Genomic DNA, 17568 nt, shown 5'->3' with positions numbered 1-17568 from the left:
CAGGACAGTAGGAGCCTGAAGTGACCAGCAAACAATGCCAAAATGCAATGTCCATGCCCAAGTTTATTTCAACTGTACAGGTAGAAACATAGAAAAGCACTGTGATGCCAACAAGCACTTTACACGTGTTCAGGGTCTTGACGATTTACAGAGTCCTGAGCCCATTCGGTGTGAGGGGGCTGAGCCTATTCAGCCACCCCGACCTAGTACGAGGTTCTCCACTAACCTGGCTTCTCAGCAGAGGCCAGGTATCCAGCATGACCAGCCCCACACACTTGACCCCAAGCTCCCCACTGAAGCTCAGCAGTCTGTGACTTCCCACACCAAGATCTCGTTGTGGGCCACTGTGAAGAGCAAGCTGCCAGATGGGGCAAACCTACAGAGCTGAACCCCGTCATCGTGGCCTATAAAGTCCTGTGCAGCTCCTGACACACAGTCCACCAGCCTCAGTACTCGCTCTGCGGGCGAAAGGTATGGGGTGGGCCCTGTGCCTGAGCCTGCAGGTCCAGGGCCCAGGTGTTCCCACCCACCCTGGCTCTGTCTCCAGCTGGACGCTGGAGCAGCATAAGAGGATCAGTGTTGGATGGCCTGTGTCTTCCACATCCAGTGCCACCTGTCACTGGGATGGGCAGCAGAGCCAAGAAAGAGCCCATCATTGTCAGGGTGCTCAACAATATGTAGCTTCTAAGGCCCCAAGCTGGGCTGCTGAGTCCCTCTGCTCAGTGCTGGGTGCTATACTGAGTCCCCCACTTCAGAGATGCAGAGCCAGGGTGCAGATGTGAGGGGCATATCTCAGTGTGGGGGCACAGGGAGTCTACTCAACCTCACTCAGGACAGGCTGAGTCAATGCGCACCAGCACTCACCAGCAAAGCCAATGGCCACGAGGCAGGCCCTGGAGGACAGGCTCAGGGATGCAGCGAAAAACGGCAGTGGGATCTTCTTTACCACCTGTGGGCAGTGAGTGTGAGAAACCGGGCAGGGGTTCCCGCAGCCCAGGACTCTCCCCTCCCAGGGTCACGGCAGCGTGCACATGCCTGCTTCTGGCATAGGCTGTAGAAGATCACTTCTGGATTCGGGCCGAGGCCTACACACACCAGCAGTGTCCTGTCCCAGGGGCAGAAAGCAGCAAGGGAGGGTGGAGAGCAGTCTGGAGCCTGAGGAAAGGCATGGCGTGCTGCGGTGGGGCGGACAGGCACCACCCCACCTGAGCTGCCACCAGGACCCTCACCGTCATAAGCATGGGTGCTGGGAAGCTCAGCCAGTCCACAAGCTCACAGTGGTCCCGCAGCCAGTCAGAGGCCCAGATGCTGACCCGCTGGTCCCTGCTGGCGGCCAACCACAAGTCTGTGCCCTTCGCCCCGAAGTCTCCATACTGTGGAGGAGGGTATGGGCAGGTGGGTATCTCCTGCCCCACTTTGCCCAAGCTCCTTCCCAGCCAGCACCCCCTAGACGGGGCCCTGCTGGTTCACCTCCTTTCTCGTGCTCTGGATGGTAGAGATGGGAGCACCCCAGTGCTCTCTCAGTACTCGGAAGGTCATCCCCGTGCGGGGGCGGCTCACAGCCACAAGTCCGTCCTTGTCTCCAGAGAGGATGGTCTGACCTGAGCCAGGCAGGGGACACTCTGTTACCATGTGAGCTCCCTGCCTAGGCCAGGCCAGGGCCATGCCATCACCCTGTCAGACCCCGGCCCCTCACCGTCAGCAGAGAAGGCAATGGCTGTCAGCGCAGTCAGGTGTGGATGCATCTTGAGTTCCATCGAGATTTGGGAGATGCTGAAGACACGCAATGTGCCATCGCTGTAACCTGCCGCCAAGTGCTGCTGTTCTGGGCGCCCATAGGATGGTGGGCTCCAGGCCAAGCAGAGACAGCTCTGGGGATCCCCGGTGAGGCAACGTTAGCACTCCCCTGGGGATCGAGACAATGGCCCGACCCCGAGGCTGAGGACAGACGCTGAGGCTGAAGGGAGGATGCGGCTCCCAGAGCCCTGCAGCAGACAGGCAGGGCCCCACCCCAAGCACACTCCCCCAGCCCCTGGTGCCCCGAGTACCTGGTTCAGCACCTGGAACTGGATCACCAGCTCCATGCTGGCCAAAGACCACACCCTCACACTCCCATCGTCTCCGCATGTGGCACAGTGGGACTCGCTAGGGCTGAAGACCACCTCGTTCACCTGCAGGAAGCCAGGCAGCTCCACCTGAGTCTACGCCGCCCTCAGGCAGAAACAGGACACAGTGGGGCCATGTGCCTCCTTCCCAAGCCTGCCTGTGGCCGCAGCTGCCCCAACGTGGTGTAAAGAAACGCCCTGACCCTCCTCCTGAGCCCCCCACATAAGACCCGGATGGAATTCAAGTTGCAAGGAGCCTGTGGGCCATTGAACCTGACCCTCCTCTCGCTGGGGTAACAAAGAACTGTTCTGAAAGAACCTAAAATGTGGTGAAGGAACAACACATCCCCAGAGGGAGGCACAAAACACTCCAAGACACCAGGGCCTCACCCCTGGGGGCTGCTTTTCCCTAGACTGTCCTGTGGTCACTGAGAATCAGAACGTCTGGTGTGGAAGGAAAAAGGGATACAGAGACCATACGCCAGTGAAATGGCCTAGTCCTGCATTAAAATTTCAAATGTAAGTATGAACTCGTGATATAGTTTATCTTTAAAAATAATAATTTAACTCTGGCCGAGAAGCGATGGACCCCTCTGGGAAGAAACAGCCAAGTCCGGTCCACAAGGAGCTGCAGAGGGAGGGCCTGGGCGCCTCGTTGCTCCGTGTGAGAGGGAAATCGCCAGTGACCGGCAGCTCAGGTCAGGACTCGGACCCAAGCGCTCTTACCCTGACGGATGGATAAACACAGTGTATTCTGCCTGTGCCATGGAATAGTGTCTGGCCATAAAAAGGAGACACCGACATATGATACAACGCAGATGAACCTTGAGATGATGCTCAGTGGGAGAAGCCAGGCACAAAGGACCACACAGCATGTGATTCTGTTTATGTGCAAAGTCCAGAACAGGCAAACCCATAGTCCGTGGTTCTCAGGGAACGGGAGGTGAGTGCTTAATGGGCATGAGGTTTCCTTTTGGGGTGATGAAAATGCTCTAAAGTTGATTGTGGTGCCCTGGCTGATCAATGTTTCGCTGTCTCTCAGAAATCAATAAATATATCCTCATGTAAGAATTTAAAAAAAAAAAGCAAGCTCTGGCTGGTGTGGCTCAGTGGATTGAGTGCTAGCCTGTGAACCAAAGTGTCACTGGTTCGATTCCCAGTCAGGGCACATGTCCGGGTTGCAGACCAGGTCCCCAGTAGGGGGCATGTGAGAGGCAACCACACATTGATGTTTCTCTTCCTCTCTTTCTCCTTTTCTCTCTCTAAAAATAAATAAAATCTTAAAAAATAAAAATTAAAAAAATTTCTCTTTAAAAAATAAATATAGTATTTTAAGAACCATAAGATGCACCTAGGTTTTAGAGGAGGAAAATGGGAAAAAAATTTCTGAAGCAAAAACATGGTAAAATATTTAATAACCTGTGACCGCCGCCCCGCCCAACACAGGGAGCCAGGTAAGCTACATTCAGACTATAAGACACACCCCACTTTTCCTCTCAGATTTGCGGGGGAAGTGCATCTTATAGTCCAAAAATGTGGTAAATAATAAAATTGACTGTGGTGATGGTTGTACAAATCTGTGAATATACTAAACCACTGACTCTTTAAAAAAAAACCCAACTTTATTTATTTTTAGGAGGGGCAGGAAAGGAGAGAGGGAGAGAACTAACCATGTGTGAGAGAAACACTGATTGGTTGCCTGTCACGTGCCCCCAAGACTGGGGACCTAACCCACAACCCAGGCATGTGCCCTGATTGGGAATCGAACCAGCAACCTTTTGGTTCACAGGCCAGTGCTCAGTCCACTGAGCTACACAGGTCAAGGCTGAAAACCACTGACTTTAAACGGCTGAAGCTTATGGTATGTAAGTTATACATCAATATAAAACTGTTACCAAAAAAAATAGAAAAAGTATATAACCCTTATTCTTCTCAAACTTAATTTCTTTGATGTCTACCATTATCTCCAAACCAATAAATATTACAATAAAAATAAGGACTCAGTAGCCAACTCCAAGAACCTGTCAGCAGCCAGAGCCAGGACTCAGGGAGCAGTGGCGGGGGGGGGGGGGCCCGCCCTACGTACACACCCACCAGCTCCTAGAGACTTCAAAAGCAGCCCTGGCTGCTGTGGTTCAGTGGCTTGAGCATGGGCTGTAAACCAAACCAATTGAGTTGCGGTTCGATTCCCTGGCAGGGCACATGCCTGGGTTTCGGGCCAGGTGCCCAGTGAGGGGTAAGCGGGAGGCAACCACTCACTGATGTTTCTCTCCCAATCTTTCTCCCTCCCGTCCCTTCTCTCTAAAAATAATAAATACATAAAACCTTTAAAATTAAATTTAAAAAAAGACGTGACAGACTTGAAGTAAACGCACTGAAGTGAACACTGGCTATTTTGTTGGTAGAACCAACCCAATCTTGGGAACCGGCCCAGAGGGGAGAGGACCAGCCACCCACTAAGGTGACAGGTCACTCTGGACAAGAGCAGCACTGAAAGGCAAGCAGCTCCCGTTTGCTTCCTGGTGGGAGACACAGCTTCTGCCCGACCCTGACCACATTCTGGCCGAACCCCCAGATCCTCAGACCCCAGAACAGGGAGCGGAAAGGCAGGCCCGGCCCTGTGTGTGGGAGGCTCGGGGACCGATGGCCCGGTTTCTTCACCAAGTAAATCACAAGGGAAAAAAGCAACAGGAAAAAAAGGAAGGACTGAGAAGAGGCCAGGCCCATGGCGCTGACCCAAGTGGACACCACGGACCACGCCAACACAAGATGGATGTGCAGTTGTACAGCGTGTGGGACCCTTATCCTAAGAACCTGAGATGTTTATGTGGGAACCCGTTCAACAGCTGGGCTTGACTCAGAACAATGACAACTGGGGGCCGGGGGACACAACACAGAGGGGAGGGACCGTGCGGCTCACAGCCCTGCCTCGGTCCAGGGTGGAAGCCCCTCAGATATCTTTGACAAGGAGCCAGGGGCCCGGTGGCCTCACCTTACTTCTGTGGCCACTGATGAGGCGAGTACTGGTGCCCTCAGCCCAGCTGACGTACCAGAGCGTGCCCGCCGTGGTGCCCACCACACCCATGTCCATGCTGTCGTGGAATACGGCGCTCACGATGGCCCCGTCCAGGGTCAGCTCTCGCTCCATGAACACGGAGCTGGACCTAGTGGGGAGCAGTGGGTCCCAAGAATGGTGGCAACGAGAGGCCAGGGAGCCGGGTGCATCCGTGTTCTTGTCCTGGCCTCACGAAGCATGTCCCCCCAGAAGGCAGGCCCCGCAGGCGACAGGGTGCTGGCTTACAGCCCAAGGGCACCAGCTTGACGCAGAGGCTCACCTGGCTCCCGAGCCCTTGCGCCTCAGCTCTGGCACAGCTCCCACGGCCCACAGGCGCAGTCGCCTGGTGTTGCTGCCACTGACCAGCCGCGATCCCGAGCACAGCAGTACTCCTGGGAGGCAGGAGGTGGTATGAGCTGCTTCCCCAGATGCCCGGACTCCAGACACAGTCTGACTGCCCCAGCACTGGGGCGCCTGGGGAGAGGCCGAGCCCCTAGTTGAGGTGGGGGACACAGGGGCTCCTCAGACACCCACCGATCTCACCGTCGTCTGCCTCCCAGGCCAGGAAGCAACGGCTGGCACTCGTGTCCCAGACACAGACGTGGCCAGCATTGGAGCCGCAGTACAGCAGGGGTGCAGCCCCGTAGCACAGCGACGTCAGCTCGCCTGCCTCCACAGCCCCCGGGATGGGCTCCCGGTGCACCTAGAGGGACACAAGGGCGGTGTGGGTCAGCGATGTCCCAGGGCCCAGCCAGATCCCATACTCCAAAACCACCTCTGTACCCCGGCACCTGGAAGCTGACATCATCTCCACACTGCTGTAGACGCCACAAGGCGAGGGTGCCCTGGCCCACGCAGGCGAGCTCGCTGGCGTCCCAGGGGCTGAAGGCCATGCCATGCACTGGCTCTGGGAGGTGAGTGGAGGAAATGAGCTTGTAGGTGTCCATGTTCCACAGGGCCAGGGTTTGGTCACCATAGTCCCCTAGGGAGATGCATGGAGGTCACACCAGCTGCGCAGGGGTCTTAGAACAGGCAGGGGAGTCCAGACGCCACTGCCCTCCACCCCCGCCCCCAGCTGACCTAGTGTGACGAGGAGCCTATCGTCCAGTGAGAAAGCCAGGGCTTGCACGGCAGTACAGTGGTGAGAAAGCAGCTGCTGGCAGCAGCCCCCAGGCACCGCCCAGATGCAGATCCGGCAGCAGGAGGCGGCACCTCCATGTCCTGAGGCAGAGGCCAGGACCTTGCGGGCCAGGCAGAGGGGAGGGGTGTCAGTGCGGTGGGGGCAGTCCAGGGGCCCATCTGGCTCTGGGTGGATGAGAAGCCCGAAAAGCGTTCCCTGTGCTGCTCCGGAGGCCCCCTAGAAGCCACACCGTAATGCACAGGACAAGCACCTGGGCGTCATGGCTGAGAGCCAGCGTAGAGATCTCCTCAGAGTGGCCAAGCCAGTGCTGCTGGGCGCCGGAGTGCAGGTCCTCCACCACCACCAGGCAGCCGAACGTGTAGGCGAAGAAGCCTGTGGCGGGGGTGGGGGGGGGGGTGCCCAGAGCAGGCAGCTGTGGGCCTGTCACCGTCCCTGCCAGTTTTGGTAGCCAAGGGGGGGTCACACTGATCCCTTCTGGGAAAATGCTTAGAGTGGGTACAGAGAGCATGGCTGGAATAACAGGAGGTGTGACAGGGAAATGCCACCCTCGCCCAAGCCACCCTCCATGTCCATGCTCACTTGCCCCCCTGGGCTCTGCCCTGCACCTTCCGGGCTGGGAGCCAGGGTAGGTTGTGGCCCCTACCTGTGTCTGGCCGCCAGATCATGTTGGCCCGCCCGTTCCCATTATAGCCCACGGCAGCCTTCAGGTGGAGCCACTTGCCCCCAGCAGGGGGGAAGGAGACATTCTGTGAGAAAGCAGTCCCAGGATGTGGTGTACGGCCCAGCACCCAGCCACCCCACCACCACCTCAGGCTGTGTCCCATCTGGCTGGAGCCCAGGAAGTACATGCTCCCGGGATGGGACAAATGGCAGGAGGCTCAGGAGATGCGTTCTCCTGGAATGGGACAAATAGCAGCAGCGTCGGCCTCAAAGCCTGCACATGGGAGGCCGTCTGGGCGTGGCAGGATGGGAGCTGCGGGTGCAAACGGGGAGGCAGGAGTGGGAGGAGTGGGAGGCCCCTGGAGTCCGGGGAGGCCAGGCAGGGGCAGCAAGATCCAGGGGGCTCTCAGGGACAGAGAACTCAAGGATGTGGGAGGGAGGCAGGACCATCAGGCACATAGTGGCTTAGCAGGGTCCAGTCTGAGTGTCAGCATGACCGCAAAGGCACCGCGTGCAGGGGGGATGGGAACTTGTGAGGTGGCTACTGTTGAGGTATGGATTGCCATCAGCTTTGGGAGCAGCCCCAAGGAGCCCCTGGGGGACCCGCGTATTAGGGAGAAAAAATGCTCCTAGAAACCACAGGGCTGTGCCACCCTCAACCCTGAGCCCCTGGGGTGCCCCCTGTGGCACAGCCTGGGAGAATCCCACCCCTGGTCAACCTTAGCCACCAGGGAGGCCTTGTAGCGGGCTGTGAAGTGCATGTAGGAGTCCGGGCGGGCAGCGGCCTGGGTCCTGGCTCTCCTAGTGCCCTGGACACCTGGCAGAGAGGAAGAAGAGGTCACAGGAAGTTGAACTACCCACAACCATTCAGAGATCCTTCCCTGACAGCCTCCTGACCCAGGAGACACTCAGTCAGAGAGTACAGGCGAGCTACACCCCCCATCCGGCCTAGCAAGGGCCTCAGGCTCATGTGCTTGTTCTTTAAGTGACCAGGCCTCATCTCATGGGGTGAACCCATCTGGGCCCCTGCACCTGGGCCAGGCCCGGTCATGAGTGTCCCCGCCCTACCTTGCTTACTGGGTGGGCCACAGGGGTGGGGCAGCATGCTGAGGCCCCGAGGGCCACCTACAGCCCCCCAGGCCCTGTCTCGGGCCCCACAGGCCTTCTTCTGCACCAGCAGGGGTGGGCCCGAGGCCGGGCAGAGTCTCGTGGTGCTGTAGCTCTCCTCAGAGGGTCGTTCTTCATCTGACACAGAGAAAGTGCCTAGGGAGGGCAGGGGGGCAGTGGGAAGAGGGCACGAACCCCCTGCACCCCTGCCCCTCCCCCGCAGACCTGGAGCAGCACCCAAGCATGCCAGACAGGAGCAGTACAAACAAGCCTGCCTGGGTGCTCCGGGACCCCTGCCCTTACCATCACTGCCCTCCGAGGGCCCAGCACAGATGCTCAGCTGGGGCGGGGTTGCCTGGGATGGCAGGGGCGCCTGCCGCCGAGGAAGTCCGTTGGCCCCGGACACCGCATCCTCCAGCTGCGTTGCATTCCGGCCTGAGGACAGAAGAGGCTGGGCTGTGCTCAGAGCCTGTGGCAGGCAAAGCGCAGAGGGGGAGGTGTGCCTAGTCCCCCCACCCCATGCACTGGGACCCCCAGGACAGGAAGGGGCACCATGCTACTCCCAGTGTCTACTGTGCCAGCACCAGATGTCACCACAGATGTTCCATCGTGGTGGGACCACTCACCAGCCTCACAGGTTGGGGGGGCCCCAGGCGAGCATCGGGCACTGCAGAGGCAGTAAGAGAGGGTGTCAGGTGGGGAAGGCACAGCAGGAAGCCTCGCAGACACATGTCGAGGGCACTTGCCTTCCTGGGGGCGACCTCTCAGCAGGGGCCAGGATGCCCCAGAGGAAGATGGCATCGCCCACACTGAGAAGATGCTGCTGGTCAGGGGCGAAGGCCACAGCCTGCACGGGCTCTGAGTGTCCGATGTACACCTGGGGACAGCGTGCGTCACATACAGAGACCCTTGAGGCCTGTTCAGAGACCGCACTAACTTCCCACGCCCAGGCCTGGCCAGGCTGCTAACTGGGTGAGAGGTCCTCATGAGGTGTCCGGCCCTGCAAGTCACCTTCAACCCTCCCTCTGGCCCACCTGCCCGCGCCCACCTGCGCCCACCTTCAGCACACACCTGGCAGCTAGGGTTGGACTGTGTTAGGTAATCCCACACTTTGATGACTCGGTCAGCAGCTGTCAGCAGGAAGCGGGCATCTCTACTGAGAGCTAGGGAGGGGCAGGCCACAGGGTGGATGCCACACAGCTGCAAAAGAGCATTCTCATGGGGGAGATCAGAGCACATGAGTCCCCTGAACTGGGGAAGCCTCCCTTCTGAAAACGTACATCTTAGGAGTGGAAGGTAGCCCAGCACCTTCCCTCCCCGAGGTACTACGGACACCAAGATGGGTGCCAAGGGCAGGCCAAGCCGCCAGCCAGGACCCTGGACTCACCTCCCGAACCACGTGGCCCGATGTAGTATCTAGCACCACAATTTTGTTGGATGATGTAGAGACCAGCAGGTGGCTGAGGGGTGTAGGACTGAAGCAGACAGCCACAACCGTGTCCACGTGGCTGCTGGCCAGGTCCAGGGCACTGATATCAACCCGCAGCAGCTGGATGAGAGCAGCAAATAGCCACCGGCCATGACCTCCGGGCAGAGGTCATGCCCCCAGAGACAAGGCACTGGAGGCAGGCAGCCTAGGGCAACCCCCATACCCTGCCCTACTGGGTGTGGGGGGACACGTGTCCTCTGTGTCTGCGAGTGAGTGCAGCAGGGTCTGGGTCTTCTCTGGGGTCAGCATAGCCTCCCACCCACCCCGCTGATGCCCTTGGATTCTATGGAGGGCCAAGCCTACCTCCCTCTGGCCCCCCGTCTCAGCAGAACCCAGAGGAGCCAAGTGGCAGCTAACTGATACCCATGGGTCTGCTAGTGAGGCTGGTGCCTCCCCGCCCACACTGGACCCACAGAAGGTTCTGGATGACTCACATCATCCAGCGAGGCTGCATCCACGATGGTCACCATGTACTTAAAGGGACCCACGAAGGCCAGTAGGTGGCTGTCTCCACTGACTGCCAGGGCATTGGCACTGGGGTGGGCATCCCGGCACACCACGTCAGCTGCCAGCAGCACAGGAGCAGGGGGTCAGCTAGGTGGGGGGAGCGCCCAGAGCAGACACAAAACCTGCCCATAACCTCAGGAAGCAGCCCAGGAGCCTGGGCATCAGAGAGCCAAGAAAGCTGGGCCCCAGAGACTTCCAGAATAGCTGGGGTTCTCCTGGACCAGGAGTGACCTCCAAGCAACCACCTGGCTGGCTATGGGAGGAGCAGATGCCCTTGGGTGGACTGACCCTCCGTGAGCCTGGTGCCCAGGCTGCCCATCTCCTTGGGTGGGGCAGGCACAGAACCCCACTGACCTTCAGTTTTGAGGGCCTGGTGTGCCCTAGTGCCATGCTTGCCCTGGGGGTCTGTGAGGCCCCAGAGGGCAGTTTACTGCCGTCAATGGACAGTAGGCAAGCCTTACCCCTCAGGTAAGGCCGGGAAGGCTGAGAAGCTGGGGTGGGGCTGGGCACAGGGGCCTGACCTGCAATGCGCAGAACGCAGCAGCCAGTGGCAGCACAGCGGTACTGAGCCAGGGTGCCCTGGGAGCAGGCGCTGAAGAGGAGGCTGCCGTCAGGGCTGGTGACCAGGCCGGTGATGGCTCCTCGGTGACACCTGCCCATACACAGATGCCCGCTGCCTTGGCCCTGAGCTGCACCATCCCTCACCTCCCGCAGCGGGGCCTGGCTGAAGCTTCCTGTAGACACCCCTCCTGCATTCCACCTGCCACCCACACACCCCAGGGGACCCCCATCAGTTTCCACCAAAGGCATCCGTGGGGCTGGGGGCCAACTGGGCACCCACCTGTGCTCCACCTGGGCTGCGGCGGCCTCCAGGCTAAAGGAGCGGAGGGCTCCCCTGCTGAAGCCACAGAAGAGGACTGGCTGCGTGGGATGGAAGGTGACAGCACACGGGGCTTCCTCGGGCGACACAACATCGTAGAGCTGGAGGACGGGGCCATGTGAGGGCGGGCAGGGTGGCGGCTGCCAGCTGGCCAGGAAAACCTGAGAGCTAGTCTCTCTTCAGGTGACCCAAACCTGAGGGTCCCCGACACAGGCCACAAAGCCAAAGGCCCTCGCCAGCCCCCTGCCACCCTGGGCCCTGTCCCCTGGGCCTCTGAGTCAGTGGCCTATGGCCCCCTAGTCCTTCCCTCCTGGCCATACTCTACCTGTTGCAGGGTCGCCAGATCCCAGACTCGGACAGTGTGGTCCTGGGACACAGTGGCCAGCTGCCCCTGGTTGTGCTCGGTGGCAAGGGCCAGCACCGGGGCCGTGTGGGAGCGCATCAGCACGCTATACTCCCGGGACGGTATGTCCAGGAAGCCCAGGTGGCCCGAGGAGGTGGTGGACAGCACACGCAGGCCATCAGGGCTCAGGCGGACCGAACTGATAGGGCCTTCATGCTCTGCAGGTAAGGGGGGTGGGTGACCTCACAGGCCCGAAGCAGAGTGGGAACCGGGACAGGCTGGCCACATCCAGGCTGTACCTCCCTCCCAGCCTCCCAGACAAAAACCCGTTTCCCTGCTGCCAGGGCCCCATCTTCCTGTGGACAGGGACACGCAGCTTGCCCATGGCTACCCACTCCTGGGCTCAGCAATGGTGGAGGGTCAGGGTGCAGCCCCTGAGGGCCCAGTGACTGCCACCCAGCCCAGGGGTGTGTCCCCCATGGTAACCACGATGGTGAGGTGCTGTCTTGTTCCTACCCGCCTCCAGGAGCACAGAGGAGAAGTCCAGGGGCCAGACTCGCAGGTAGCCATCCTCTGAGCCCACAACACACTCAGCCTGGGAGACACTGAGGCTACTGATGGCAATGCCAGGGCCTGGGGGACAGGTGCCGTCAGAGTGAGCACTGGGACCGCTCCCCTCACACAGCGGAGGCCACCTACCCGAGCTGAAGGTCTGCTTTTGTGGGAGGGGGCTGCTGGGGGTCTGCGTGGACAGGAGACGGCGAGTGTGCCGCACAGCCATGCGCTGGTGGTCCATCTCCAGGATGTGGCCACTGCGGCTGCAAACATACCTGCCCAGGAAGGCGACAGGTGAGGGCGGAAGGGGCAGACAGAGCAGGACCCGCCTAGTTAGGGGAGGAGAACAGCACTCACAGCGTGCAGTTGTCCTGGGCCTTCCCAAAGGCCAGGTCAGTGAACTCTAGACCGTGATGTTCCCCCAGGTCCACAGGGCAGGAGCGCAGGGACCCACCTCGAAGGCGCCACAGCCGCACGCTGCCTCGCCCGCACGATGCCATCCTGCAACAGTGTGTGAGGGCGAGTGACTTCCAATCCCCGTAAGGAGACTGGGCTGTGGTGGACAGGGACCCCAAGCCGGAGATGGGCACAGGCTCAATGGTCTGGCGCCCATCCAGGCCCGGGTGCTGTCGGGCCCTCATCCGAGTACTGTAGGTGGGCAGGAGGGCCCAGTTACCTGGTTTCATTAAAAAAGGCAATCTCAAACGCCTGGATGTCGACGTCGGTGTTCACCTTTGCAAGGACCACAACCTCACCGCCTCGGCCCACCTGGTCAGTGCCCCACGCCACCACCATCTGCAACAAGCCCCCGCTGAACTCCCGCTGTACCTGCCAGCCCTGCTGGGCCTCCACGAGGCTTCTCTCTGCTATGGGAGGCAGCTTGAGCGCTTGGCAGGTAAGGATGCGGGGAGGGTGGCCCCCACTGGCCACGGGGACCTACACTTGCCCAACCAGCTTCTGCAAATATGTGAAGCTGACTCATTCACAAAAACAAACAGAAAACACTGACCCACAAGTAGGGAGGAGGTCCAGTGGTGAAACACCACTCAGACATATAGCCCAGCTGCCCTAGGACTCCAGAACATCCCGCCAAAGAGAGTAAGGTGAGTTGTTCAGACACTGACTGCATCCACAAGGGGCGTGAACACAAGACACCCTGTAGTGTGCCGGGGGGCCGCCCGGTGGGGCTAGGCTACGGCCGCTCCCTAAGTGGTGTGGACCGCCTCCCAGCCCACTGTTACCGTCTTCCCGTGGTGGTCCTTGCCCACACAGCAGAGCAGCGCCCCGCTGTCGGAGAAACTGTGGACGTGGAGGTGACAGTCAGTGCTGGCGGAGCTGGCCCTCTCCCCCCTCAGAGGTCCCTCGCCCACCTGAGGGAGCAGACATTGTGGACGGGGCTCCGGAACAGGGACAGGCAGTCCCTGGTCTGGAAGTCCCAGAGGCGCAGCATGCTGGGGGGCCGTGCCTGGGCTGACGCCAGCAGAGAGCTGCTCCCATCCAACGCCAGGGCGGAGACCTGGGAAGGCGGCAGGTTAAGAGAAGTCGAGTGGCCTGCAGGCGCAAACCACCCCTGGGCCAGGCGGTGCCCACCTTGTCCGTGTGGCCAAGGAAGAAGCACTGTTCCCGGGTGTCAATACGCAGGACCACGATGACTGCGTGGCAGGGGTACACGACAGCAGCCCCATCCTTTGTCCACAGGGCCTGTGCACGGGGGACCGGAGGCTACAGTCACAGGCTGGCTGGCTTTGTCCCCCCACCCTGGTACACCCTTCCCTGTGTAATGCCCACAGGGGCCAATGGGATGCACACACCAAAAGGAGAAAACTTGCAGATGTGTGAATATGTCTGCATGCACACTCACACACACGTGGAGTTTCCTTTGAGCCCTGTCTGCAGCACAGGAAATATTGGGGTTCAGGCGATGATAAACCAGAAAGCCCACAAAGTCTTGGAGCCTGCGTTCAGGAGAGCCTAATAATCCCAGGGTCCCCTCCCACACTGCTTCCCACCACACCGGGACCCACGAGCCATACCCAGGAGCCATGCCCACGCTGGCCCCACATGGCTGCAGCAGAGCTCTGAAGGCTGATAGCTCGAGGGTCTCTGGAAGGTCAAACACTTAGACCAACACTGACCCAGCCAGCACTAGTGAGAACAAAGGGACGCCTGGGAGTGAAGATCGCTGAGGAAGCACTGAGCCACGGTGCAGATGTGAGCAGGGCTGGGTATCCTCCCAGCAACCTGAGGGAGTCAGGGACTTGCCACCACTGTCTCCCTCTGTGTATGTGGTACTGGTCCAACACAGCAGGACCATGGGACCCCTCACCCATTTGGTGCTGTGGCCCCCAAGGCCAATGACTCCCTTGAGCCTCAGGACAGGATCCGGTAGGAAGCTCTGAAACAGGCCAAGTCACAGTGAGGCTCCAGAAGGCAAGACCCTGTCCAGCCAGGGCTACCCCACTGGGCTGGTTCCTGCCTCTCAAGAAGCCGCTCAGTCCTATGTGGCTTCTGTTGGCTGCTCTGTGGCAGGAAGCCAAGATTCCAGCCACATTGCCAGACCTTCCAGGGACCTCAGGTGCTACCCCTGAGGCCACCACAGACCCCCCTGGGGCTGGGAGTTGGGGGCTAGGAACCACCAGCCCCTCCTCCTTATTCTCTGTTGAAAGGGATTTTTGCCTGCTCTGCTCTCTGCCAGGGGCTGGATGAGAGGGGGCACTCAGAGGCCCACCTGCCCCCCACACAGTCCGTGGTAGGCACAGACCAACTGTCCCTACCTACACCTCCCCACTCTATGCCCACCCACCCACCTCTATGGCATGGTCAACCGCTGCCTCCCGCAAAATGTGCACTCACCTCATGCTTGGCCACATCCTCTGGAGCTATGGGCACCACAGCCGACTTACAGACAGACATCTGAAGGCCATTGCCAGCAGCGTGCTTGTCAGTGGCCTTCATGCAGGCCAGGGGCTCTTGGCTATTGCCACTGGGGCCACCCACTATGGAGACTTCTGAGCACTCACAGGACAGGCTGTCCTCTGGAAGGAGCCCCAAGGACTGTGGAGAGATGGTGGCCATCAGACCCTGGGGCCACCTCCCCTACCCCCATCTCTGAGAACACAAGCACTTACGGCTGTGGGGCCAAGCAGTGGAACCACAGAGGATGGGCTGCCCTGCCTGGACTTGGTGAAGGGCACCAGACGAGGGGGAAGAAGCTGTGGCACGTGCTTTGGGAAGACTGCAACAAAGCAAAGGGACCCTCTGAGCATAGTGCAGAGGCCTGAAGAGGATGAGACAAAAAGCACTGGGCAGGGCAGCACCGCACCCAGGCTCCAGAGCACCCCTTAGTTGGAAAACTTGAGGCCCCTGGCACCCTACCCACAGCCCCAGGGTACCTCCCAGGTTAGCTCCGGCCCCTGCAGGCACCTCCAGATTTACCGCCCCAGACCCAGTGCTAGGACCCCTCCTGCTGAACTCTGCACACCCCGCAGGCCCACCTGCATCCAGAGGGGAACAGCTCCTCTGAACCGGCTTGGAGGCTGCTGAGCTGCCGCTTGGAAACCTCAGGTGGGTGGAGGGAGTCAGTGTAGGGGCCACTCTGACCTCCCCCGCCAGCCTCCCTGGAACAGGCACAGCTGCTTACCAGATGTGGATGTAGTGGTCGTGCCAGCTCTCCCCCTTTGGCACTGGGAATGACATTTCTCGAGGCATGGGGGTAACAGGCAGCTTTGCCCGCCGGGCCTCACCAACGGTGACAGCTACAAAGAGCAGTTGTTCCAGGTCCAGGGAAGCCAGTCCAGCAACTTCTCCCAGCTCAAGTGACACTCGGCACCAAGCGCCTGCAGGGTATTGCCCAACCACCTGCCCAGCCACCGCCTCCCTGGGCGGGGTGTTAGGGGCTCAGAGACAGCATGGCACAGGCATCTTTACCAAGTGACAAGGCCTTTCCTGGGCAGAGAATCTGGGGGCAGTGATGGGGTTGGAGCAGCCCACATGTAGGGTGGTGTGCCCTGCTGAATGCAGGGTGTGGGGTGCAGCCCTCACCTGGGTCGAAGCACAGGTCGCTGGTGTAAAGGCTTCGGACCAGCAGGTTGGCACACAGTCGAACACTCTTGAGGTGGCTGTAGCGCCGGTTCAGGTAGACAAGGAGGATGTCATGCAGGTCCAGCTGCAGGCAGGTCCAGCGGGCACCAGGGGGAGCCACACATGCCAGGTCTGCAGGAGGCAAACCAAGGTCAGCAGTGCCCATCCTCTCACCAGGCAGCCCGCATTGCCTCTGTCCTTGGCCTGCCCCCATTCCCATGGCCAAAACCATGTGCCCCCACCCAGGCCGCAAAGGAGCCTGTCTGGGCCTACCCCACTCGCCCCTGGGCCTGCCCTATCTTCCTGTCTGCCCTCAGGCTGCCTCTCCTGGACCATCCCCATGCCATTCATGCCCCATCTCTGTGTCACCTTTCCTGGATGTCTCAGCCTCACAGATGAAGGGGAACTGAAGCCATGTGGCTGTGGACTTGAACTCCTTGAAGAGGTTGGAAAGGGACACACGGATGACTTGTTTGTCCTGTGGTGACAATAGGTGGCCGTGTAAGGAGACAAAAGAGGGCACCAGGAGTGCAGTGCCCCTAGTACAGACTCTGCTCCTGAGCTCAGCACCTCGGTGGACAAGTCCAGGTGGATGACGAAATGCTTGGTGGGCAGGGGTCGGAAGAGCAAGTACAGGTATCGTCCAGTCAGCCCTAGGGACTGGGTGCTGGTTTTGGGGAGCTGGATGTAATTGCTGGCACAGACAGAGCCCCGGATACGATACACAGTGCATTTTAGGGTCTTGTCCTGGAGAAACAGAATTAGTCAGTGTCCCCCCCCCAGAGTCAGGGGGCACCAGGAGAGGTGCCACCCGCATGACCCTCGGGTGGTGGGGCTAGGTGTCTCAGGCAGAGAAGAGGGCCCCCACTCATCCTGCTGCCAGGACCCTCACCCACTTACCATCACTGTGGCCACATCGCCCTCCTTAGTGGACCGTTTCCACTCGTCCACCTTGAAGTGTCTGAAGACGTTGAGGAATGGGTGCTGCCACACTGCAGGGACAGGGAGGAGTGGGGACCTGCCCCAGGTGCCAGACCCAGGGAGGGGCCAGGGACTGGGTCTGCACGCTCCCCAGTAGTGACAGCAATCAAAACGTGCGTACCAGGTTCTGTCCCATTCTCAGCACCAACCCCCCCAGGGCCATAGACTCAGTGCGCGCCAGCCGCAGGACCCCGCCCGCCCCTCGGGCTGCTTGCGCCCGAGACCCCGGACCCCCCACCCCCAGGTCCGCGGGCCGTGAGCATACCTCGCGCCATGACACCACCACTCGCACTTCCCGCCTCGGCCGCCACGCCCCCACGCAGGGCACGCAGCGCGCCCTAGCAACGGCTGCCTGGCAACGGCGTCACTTCCGCCTTCTGGACGGCGACGCCACTTGACTGCGGGGCTGCAACCTCCAGCTCAGCGGCGCCAGATTCTGTTTCTGCAGTGGTATGCAGCTATCAAAGGCCCTGCACCTCCTGCTCCGGCCACCCCTCCGCAGTCGCACCCTGGGGCAGGAGCCTTCGTCCCCAAGTTCCTGCGGCCACTCCTGAGTCAGGACCCTATTGGGGGTTCTGGCACAACCAGCTACGGGATCCAGGGAGGTTCCTAACTCGTTTTGGGGTCCATCTCTGTATCTGAAGTGAAACGCAACCCCAGGGGCT

At 60.1% G+C, this 17568-nt stretch overlaps 1 protein-coding gene across 7 annotated transcripts; it reads right to left on the bottom strand.

Moving 5' to 3' along the window:
- Positions 1 to 43: 43 nt before the first annotated feature.
- WDR90 (WD repeat domain 90) lies at positions 44 to 17211 on the bottom strand. Of its 7 annotated transcripts, none has more exons than XM_053671592.1 (42): positions 17169 to 17211; positions 16823 to 16914; positions 16493 to 16669; positions 16292 to 16400; positions 15884 to 16054; positions 15483 to 15597; positions 15337 to 15401; positions 14971 to 15077; positions 14696 to 14896; positions 14169 to 14237; positions 13433 to 13543; positions 13213 to 13358; positions 13084 to 13141; positions 12519 to 12637; positions 12200 to 12343; positions 11987 to 12117; positions 11804 to 11920; positions 11270 to 11505; positions 10906 to 11045; positions 10586 to 10716; positions 9992 to 10122; positions 9456 to 9617; positions 9140 to 9268; positions 8815 to 8945; positions 8695 to 8735; positions 8372 to 8503; positions 8030 to 8224; positions 7681 to 7778; positions 6945 to 7047; positions 6552 to 6673; positions 6241 to 6400; positions 5952 to 6142; positions 5695 to 5863; positions 5441 to 5552; positions 5098 to 5269; positions 2049 to 2171; positions 1697 to 1871; positions 1471 to 1601; positions 1230 to 1373; positions 1036 to 1155; positions 865 to 949; positions 44 to 458 (listed from the first exon to the last, which is right to left on the bottom strand). In XM_053671592.1, the coding sequence occupies exons 1-42, from the start codon at positions 17176 to 17178 to the stop codon at positions 301 to 303; spliced, it is 5433 nt and encodes a 1810-aa protein (XP_053527567.1). In that variant the 5' UTR covers positions 17179 to 17211; the 3' UTR covers positions 44 to 300. The 7 variants fall into 7 exon arrangements, 6 of the variants coding, with proteins under 6 accessions (XP_053527567.1, XP_053527569.1, XP_053527568.1 ...); XM_053671594.1 differs by having other exon boundaries at positions 5704 to 5863; XM_053671593.1 differs by having other exon boundaries at positions 8039 to 8224.
- Between the last annotated feature and the right edge of the window lie 357 nt (positions 17212 to 17568).

This window comes from Artibeus jamaicensis, unplaced genomic scaffold, assembly GCF_021234435.1.
Source record: "Artibeus jamaicensis isolate MK-2021 breed Jamaican fruit bat unplaced genomic scaffold, CSHL_Jam_final contig_700, whole genome shotgun sequence".
Classification (NCBI taxonomy): Eukaryota; Metazoa; Chordata; class Mammalia; order Chiroptera; family Phyllostomidae; genus Artibeus; species Artibeus jamaicensis.
The sequence above is the reverse complement of the archived record's forward strand: the minus strand, read 5'-3'. Positions and strand labels throughout refer to the sequence as shown.